General features: G+C 37.5%; 1 protein-coding gene across 1 annotated transcript; it reads left to right on the forward strand.

Moving 5' to 3' along the window:
- Positions 1 to 2,690: 2,690 nt before the first annotated feature.
- On the forward strand, positions 2,691 to 5,669 carry LOC128229274 (uncharacterized). The gene is made up of 4 exons (XM_052941100.1): positions 2,691 to 2,740; positions 3,301 to 3,435; positions 4,672 to 4,806; positions 5,137 to 5,669. The coding sequence occupies exons 1-4, from the start codon at positions 2,692 to 2,694 to the stop codon at positions 5,304 to 5,306; spliced, it is 489 nt and encodes a 162-aa protein (XP_052797060.1). The 5' UTR covers position 2,691; the 3' UTR covers positions 5,307 to 5,669.
- The last annotated feature ends 3,500 nt before the right edge of the window (positions 5,670 to 9,169 follow it).

The raw sequence follows: 9,169 nt of genomic DNA on the forward strand, positions 1-9,169 counted from the left end.
CACCTTTCAAGAAATAATGCTTCACTCTTCTTAGAACTATTTAAAGACCAATCAGACCATTTACATACTCTGAATCACTGCGCGAATATCCATGACGACCACGAATTATTGCATATCCGTACGCAATTATTTTCACTAAGCACAAAAGTGTTCCGGCAAAAAAATACATTTTTACTTAATTTTGTTTAACTGAGGTGGGAGAAAAAGCATCTACCATAGCCGCTCGTGTAAGACGGGTTCATCCCGACCCTCGCGCAGGGTGTTTTGCGGAAACTCGGTAAACCGCAAAACACCCTACGCTCGGGTCGGAATGAACCTATCTTACACTCTTTGGCCATGGAACATACTTATAATCTCGTATTGACGGAGAAACAGAGTACCCTAACTGCGCGTGTATGCTAGGTAGCATAGCGGGCACATCGAAATCAAGACATAACTGGGGAGGGGTAATTATACCTTGCCCATGGTCTGGCTCAGCTATCGCATGCGTTTGAACGGCCGTTGGCGAAGCACTGGTTTTCGGCGGCTGACGCTGGCCGGAAGTTGCTGTAACGTGGTGGGGAGAATGCGTGGATGCCTGGTCCCGGGGGTTCATTGTTTCGGCAGCTTGATCCTCGTACTGGACTGGAACAGCACGTGGGGTCTGGTTGCGGGAGTCCAACCCTGGGAGCATACGGTGGTGCAAGAGGATTCAGCCGGGCGCGCTTGGCCGACCGGATCTCCTCCACCATTCGAAAATTTCAGTAATCTTTCTCTTACGATAGTCAGAGCAAAATAATATTGTGATGCTATTTTCGTCACGTGGTGCGATGTTTCGAGATGCGTTGAAAGTAATTCCTATTTAACCCCTAGTTATTTCTGTCATATGATTATATGTTTGGTACTAATGATTGATAATATTTCTTGCGTACCTTGGTGTGGTAAATACACACGTATAGTTATAATTCTTAACCATTATTACTTCACAGAGGCTGGTTGAGTATATAAAATTCCATCTGAAATACTAAGCTAGTTTAAGGTTTGTGAGCATGCGTTAACAAGATAAATCAGCATAGTGTCTGCCAACAGAAACCGTGTTTAGTGGTCAACATAATATTGTGTCCAATGAGAAGGCACTATTTCCTAACTTTTTCAATACATTTATTTTAGGTGAAGCGGAAAATATAAACTGTGTCTGGCTTAGTAAGTGGGTAGTTTTCATACCATAATAAATACCGCTTTAAAACTTAAAGATTGTCAGTATGTACTCACACAAAATAAATGGTTAAGCGACTGCGTGGACACAAGAAACTGATATTTGACGACATAACGGCCAATTGCACGATAAAAATAAACAATCTTATCTGTGCCTCGGATACCTTAAAGATGCACCCTTACTCCTAAATAAGATGTACCATGCATAGGGTACCTTAAAGATGCACTCTTACTCCCAAATACGATGTACCATGCATCGGATGCCTTAAAGATGCACCCTTACTCCCAAATAAGATGTACCATGCATCGGATGCCTTAAAGATGCACTCTGACTCCCTAATAAGATGTACCAAGCATCGGATGCCTAAAAGAATAAGATTTACTACCATGCATCGGATGCTTTAAAGATGCACTCTTACTCCCAAATAAGATGTACCATGCATCGGATGCCTTAAAGATGCACTCTTACTCCCAAATAAGATGTACCATGCATCGGATGCCTTAAAGATGCACCCTTACTCCCAAATAAAATTAATCATGCATCGGATGCCTTAAAGAATAAAATTTGCCATGCATCGGATGCTTTAAAGATGCACTCTTACTCCCAAATAAGATGTACCATGCATCGGATGCCTTAAAGATGCACCCTTACTCCCAAATAAGATTAATCATGCATCGGATGCCTTAAAGAATAAGATTTGCCATGCATCGGATGCTTTAAAGATGCACTCTTACTCCCAAATAAGATGTACCATGCATCGGATACATAAAAAGATGCACTCTTACTCCCAAATAAGATGTACCATGCATCGGATACATAAAAAGATGCACTCTTACTTCCAAATAAGATGCACCATGCATAGGATACCTTAAAAATGCACTCTTACTCCCAAATAAGATGTACCATGCATCGGATACATAAAAAGATGCACTCTTACTTCCAAATTAGATGTACCACAAATAATTCAATTGTTTTAATTCATCGAAAGGATGGATAAATATCGAAAACAATGGTTTTCATGAAAGATAACGTGTTTAATTCTAAAAGGATGGAGAAAACACGGTGTTTCTACCTTATTAGAAGATACTTTGATCTCTGTAAATCTCCCAGAACCCACCAGTCATTTAATAGTTATGCTTTTTCAGCTAATAATTACGAGGTTGCAATCTTGTTATCAGTAATAAATATTTTCCATAAATTAGTTATTTAGTAAGAAGTTAAAGGTTTATCATTCAAAATCTATGTTTGTTATACATGTTTATGTATTGAATTTAAATTAGAGTGTCACTTTAAGTATTTATGAATCTAAGTATACGTGTATACGTGACAGAGGTTACTGAATGTTTACAATTATGTTTTAAAAAGTCCTATTGAAATCAACTACCGTAATGAAATTCAAATGATGAATGCTCTGTGTATCGATGCTCGCATTGCATCTTAATGGGGTTTTCATTTAAACTCTTTGAAGAAGTTTGCAATAAACATTTATATTAAACATGTTTTTGCGAATTATTTGGATTTGCAGTTTATACGTCCTTGTCTCCGGTATGTGCAGATAAATAATTTATTTAGCTTAATTATATACATTTTTCGATGTTTTCTAAATAATGTCATATGTTATGGCTCTGTAGTTTGTTTCTAAGATGCGCTTAAACGGCCTGTATGAGAGTGTGAATGTGAAGTCTTGGTAGCCACCTGTATATATCCCACAACACTGCAATTAATAACTAGTAATTTGTATGTTTAAAAAAAAACGTAATCGCGTATGTACTGATATTTCACATTGCATATGTCTACTAAATTATGTATTTTAATGAATTCCATTCAAACTCCAAAAAACGCTTTTTTGTAAACTCGCTCAATTAAGGTGTACGTTCGATAATAGGTAACATAAATGTAGCTTTATAGGCAAAGTTTTCGTGACAGCGGTTTTTTGTCGCTCACTGCCACATCTTCCTACAACGTGGTCATGTATGTACATGCGAATCAATCTAACTAAAGTATTCGGTCCGCCTAGACTGCTTGTGTATTTAGAATATAATTTAACTCTGATTCTATCAGCATGGTCCTATTTCATACATCGCATGTTTTCTCTCTTGTTTCAGGCGCCAAGCTGGATGAACAATGCACGTCGAGCGATACCTGTGAAACGTTGTTTACGTCATGCATCGCGGGGCCGGACGGGCAGACTTCGTGTCGATGTCAGGCTGACTATATCGCAGGGGGGGACGGGTGCAAGGGTATTTGACTTAAATGTTTGAATATATTATATATTTATGTATATTTTGCCGGGGAATGTCTGTGTTAACCATGAACTGTTTCGTTTTTATGTCTGGCTGTGTTAAACGTGATGTTTAACTTTGTATTACAGTAAAACTGCGGTCGTTCGAACAAGCGGTCGTTCGAGAACCGACAGTCCCTCGAGGTCGGAGCTTGGTCCCGAACATTGTTCCTTCTATTTTCATATAAAAAATACGTACGCTGCATCGAAACCTAAATATGTCGAGGAGTCGAGCAAAATAGTCGGCTCCAAGTACACAAACCATGCACAGAACCTTATGGCTCCCTCGAGGTCATAATTTCACACTTTTTCCCGAATGCGTGTTTCCAAATAAACAGACAATTGGTAGGTGTTAAAACTTTCGCAAATTGTAAAAACTGCAATTACAGTTAAAAGGCAATTTGATAAGGTGTGAAAACCCGTTTATCACTGTTTACGCATGACAGATAGTAGTTGATAAGAGCATTTGAGAAGATGATTATGGCAAGTTAATGACGAGAACTTAGTTGTGAGAAATGTAAATGAGTAATACACATATAAATCAACACTACCATTTCGATCCAACATCGGAATCTCTGAAAATAATTCCTTCTTGTCACTTTGCTTTGCAATATGGCAATTTTGTAAAAAAAAAAAAACATTTTTATTTATTCATTGATTGATATTTCTTTTACATTTAGTAAACGACAGCCTTTGAACATATGAGCGAATTCCACAACGCAACACATAATCGGTGTCTTAGTAAACAGTCGGTTTGACGACTTCAAACTTAAAATACACGGAAAGATATTTCATAACAGACTGTAAAATTGAAATTCGGGTCGTTCGAAACATCGTTTCCCTCGAGGTTTTGGCTCGGTCCCAGGCGTCCTCGAGCGATCGCAATTTTACTGTATATTATAGCTATTGGTAGCTTTCTAAACGAAAGGCAATGTTCTGTAGCTGTCAGACACTTGAGATACGTCTAATAACTGTACACTTTTTTAAATTCAGCTATAACCCCATTGTTAAAGAGCATTAAGCATAATTATACGATAAACAGTGCTTATCATACATGAGATCAGATTTCCGAACAGGGACCTAACCGTAAACCATCTCAAATATACTAAACACGGAACCAAAGCAAGCTTTTGGATATATTCCTACTGCCAAAACGTCTGACTCTATGAACTATTTTCTTTATTTTCGTTCCCAGCACCAATTGGCCGCCTGTGTGATGAAAGTATTGGAATGTCGTGTCGCGCCGTAAACGCGTACTGCGTGGCACGTGACGATACCTCCACGTGTCAATGTAGACCGGACTACGAGGAAAAGGAAGGCATGTGCGAAGGTAGAGCCTGAATTGTTCAGATATTGAAGTAGACAAACCTGAATACATTATCATGTGTAATTGGTTTAATGCGGATAGACAAAAGGTGAATATTAAGTTGTAGTCATGAAATGCTCATGAAGTCAAAAGTGTTTTAACGCAATATATGGTGTTCATGTGGTGCCCATATCCCAATTATAGCCATAATTGATTGATACTTCGATACATATATAATTTGTAGTGGAAATAACTAAGATGTGCTAAAACATTTCAAGAATTAAAAAACTTTAAATCATTTTTGTCGCATCCCAAAACAGAATAAACAACCCGTCATTGTATCTTTCCTTTCAGAGAAGAGCAAGATGGAGACCGTTGGGATCGTTATTATCGTGGTGCTGTGTGTGGCCTTCACCGTCCTCATGTGTGTCCTCGCCCAGTCTTTGCTCGAAATCAGGAAAGCGAAACGCAAGAAGGCTCAAGAATTCTACGCTATCAATCACCAGGACTCTGTTAAGCAATAAATACGAACAACGACAAGCACTTATAGGTCTTATATTGAAATTGACGTGAGCGATAAATAATTGAATATGACGTCAAAGTTGGTTGTGTTTTAATATGGTTTGAACTTATGAAAGTCATGGAGAATTTAAAGGTTGCTGAATTTAAACTTTTTGTTTATGGTGCCAATACAAAAACAAAATTGTTAAACAAAATCAACATATCAATGAAACCTTTTGGCGCTTGTCGTGTTTCATTTGCTTCTTAATGGAAAGCATGGACTTTGAAATTATCTGACATTTTCAATATGTAATGTTTGTAGTGATGTTATTAGACATATCATCTAGTGTTTACGAAGGAACATAGCATACTTAGCATAATATTATATGGATTATATGGATATGAGATCCAACTGCTTATATACCTTTGTTTAAATGATATTTGACATATACTTACTTCGTTTAAGAAGTTTCTTATATTCCAATCGCATCTTGGTAAAGGTTACTTAAAACTAACTTCTTATCATCAACCAAGCTTAAGCAAGAGTTACTTGTGTGTTATGGACACACCCTCGTCGCCATTTAAGCAACAAATACCACAACTAGCAATTGTTATATAGTTTAATTAACATTTTGTAAATATACCACATACAACTGTATTTTAAACTAATTTTCAATTGGAAGTTTGACAATGACAAGACTGGTTGCAATTAATGAAGTTATTTAAGTCTATGGATTCACGAATTTCATTTTTTAAGCCGAAGAAATGCGTGTGTGGCATTGACTCTGAGCATGTACTCGTTATTTGTACTCTATGAAGTGATCACTAGAATATACCTCCAATATCTGATAGTGTATGATGATTGGGCCATATACTGTAGCACCAAGGATTTCAGTGGAAATGTGTTGTTGTTGTTTTTTTAAGTTACTTCTGTTTAAAAATGTTTGTCGAAGTGTTAAAAGAAACTTAATCCTAAATCAAACTCCGGTAATGGACCGAGGCGGGGCTCCGTAAGCTGCATAGACTGCGCTATATTTCATTTAAAATGGTGTAGAAATAGTGATGTTATCTTTGATTAAAGTCTTCATTTGAAGCAAAATATTGCTTTCCGACGTAGCCCCACTTCAGGCTCCAGGGCAGCAGTCTCAGATTGGTTTAGATTGCTCTTTGACAGAAGTGTAACATGTACTACTGTCAATGACCCCACTAAAAGTCTTCAGAACAGCAGTCTCAGATAGGTTGAGATTATTCAATGACAGCAGTATAATGTGCAATATTGGCAATGGCCCCACTACAGGCTTCAGAAAAGCAGTCGAGGCTTGGAAGGGACTGATAATTGACAGCAGTGTAACGTGCAATATTGCCAATGGCCCCACCACAGGCTTCATAGCAGCAGTCTCCGATTGGTTGAGATAATTCAATAACAGCAGTGAAACGTGCAATATTGCCAATGGCCCCACTACAGGCTTCAGAACAGCAGTCTCCGATTGGTTGAGATAATTCAATAACAGCAGTGAAACGTGCAATATTGCCAATGGCCCCACCACAGGCTTCAGAACAGCAGTCTCCGATTGGTTGAGATAATTCAATAACAGCAGTGAAACGTGCAATATTGCCAATGGCCCCACTACAGGCTTCAGAAAAGCAGTCGAGGCTTGGAAGGGACTGATAATTGACAGCAGTGTAACGTGCAATATTGCCAATGGCCCCACTACAGGCTTCATAGCAGCAGTCGAGGCTTGGAAGGGACTGATAATTGACAGCACTGTGCCGAGCAATATTGCCAATGGCCCCATAACAGGCTTCAGAGCAGCAGTCTCCGATTGGTTGAGATACTTCAATATGAGTAGTGTAACATGCAATATTGCCATTGCCATATCAATCAATAAAATAGTAAATAACATACATATTGCTTATTGACCATTGGCTGCAAATCTTTTCTTTTTGAAATGGAGTCTAAATAGTCGTTTTTTACCAAAAACAATGCAAACGTTGTCTTTTGCAGTTTACATTAATAATTCTGTATCACATTGTATATGTTTGTATGCTCCTGTTTACAAATTGGCTAACGTGTTTGTTTCCACAAAATGCGCTTACACCGAATGCAATGGATCTTCGTTTTATTATGATAAAAGTAAATATATCATGGAAAAACAACCATAAATTTACGAGGTAAAATGTACGTATAATTTCCGTATGATATTGTACTCACGCGTTACTACTACAAGTCCTTTTAATGACCGCTTGCACGCTCCAACATTCCAACCCCTCTACCAGGATATTATTGACGACCTTCCTGTCGACCTTGCATGCAGACTTCCAGTCGGAACTGCGGGCTTTCTTCTCTTCCTCATTTTCAATCCTGCAAATCATAAAGTTAATCATGTGTAACGAAACAACAAACAAAGGTATTCTACCTATATACAGTTATTCCAGGCGCGTAGCTGAATGTACGCAAATACGCTGTAGCGAAATTAAATGACGTTGTTGCCATACAAAAAAAACGTATTTGAAATAAAAATTGAAGGGGGGGGGGGGTGATGCGTAATTCCAAATCGGCCATAGCTACGCGCCTGTGATTGAGTGTTTGATGCCTGATGATCCCCTATCAGTGGGGTATCATTTAAAAGAGTTTTGTGATTATAGATGGAATATGTAAACTGATATACCGACCAAAATCGCATATATTAATCCTTCGGCTCTGAAAGATTGCCAAATAAGGCATTTCACGTTCGATTTCAGTTGAAATAAAGAACAAAATAAAACAATTTCATTAAATGTTATTGGTTTTCGATCATATATTGTACATATCAATAATGCGTATGAGATGAAATGTCACATGATATCAAATTATACATGGGCACCAGGCGTCAATATGTAACATTATGGTCACTGGAACGATAATAATAGAAATGTTCTTTATTGCTTCCAATACGTTTAACAGGGGAGATTTAATAGAAGAACGACATTTACTTGCATGGTTCTCTTAAATATCCATTACATTTTTTAACAGCGTGAAATGAAAGGCAAAACCTACAGTCATAAACTAAACTGTTCTATATACATAACGCTGCTACTAATTACTCTATAATAATTGTTGCAACCATCAAAGGGAGATAAAACTAAAAAAAAAATCTCTGACATGCCGCGGTTACAACTCTTCATAACTAATCATTATAACAATAGGGCTGTATATAAAATAACACTTTCTGTTTCTTAATTGAGCGAAAGGAACATGATGTTTGGTTTAAAGAGCATGTATTTAAATATAATAAGACAGTTCGCAATATCCCTACTAGTATATAAGTGTAGGATTGGGAAGGAAATGATTGAATTCGTATTATTCCAATGAATGTAAATGAAACACCAACTATATATACACAAACAGTAACGAGTACAAAGCGCTACCAGTTACACAAATATCAGGAGAACAAAACGTGATATAACAAATAATACGCTTGATAAAGAAGTGGGATACTGTTATGTATACACATATACGTATTGTATTGCTCATATTGTTATGCTATTTTCGTCACGTGGTGCGACGTTACGAGAGACGTTGAAAGTAATTCCTATTTAACCCCTAGTTATTTCTGCCATATGATTATTCGTTTGGTACTAATGATTGATAATATTTCTTGCGTACCTTGGTGTGGTAAATACACACGTATAGTTATAATTCTTAACCATTACTTCACAGAGGCTGGTTGAGTATATAAAATTCCATCTGAAATACTAAGCTAGTTCAAGGTTTGTGAGCATGTGTTTACCAGATAAATCAGCAGAGTGTTTGCCAACAGAAACCGTGTTTAGGGGACAACATAATATTGTGTCCAATGAGAAGGCACTATTTCCTAACTTTTTCAATACATTTATTTCAGGTGAG

This window comes from Mya arenaria, chromosome 3 (genome assembly GCF_026914265.1).
Source record: "Mya arenaria isolate MELC-2E11 chromosome 3, ASM2691426v1".
NCBI lineage: Eukaryota > Metazoa > Mollusca > Bivalvia > Myida > Myidae > Mya > Mya arenaria.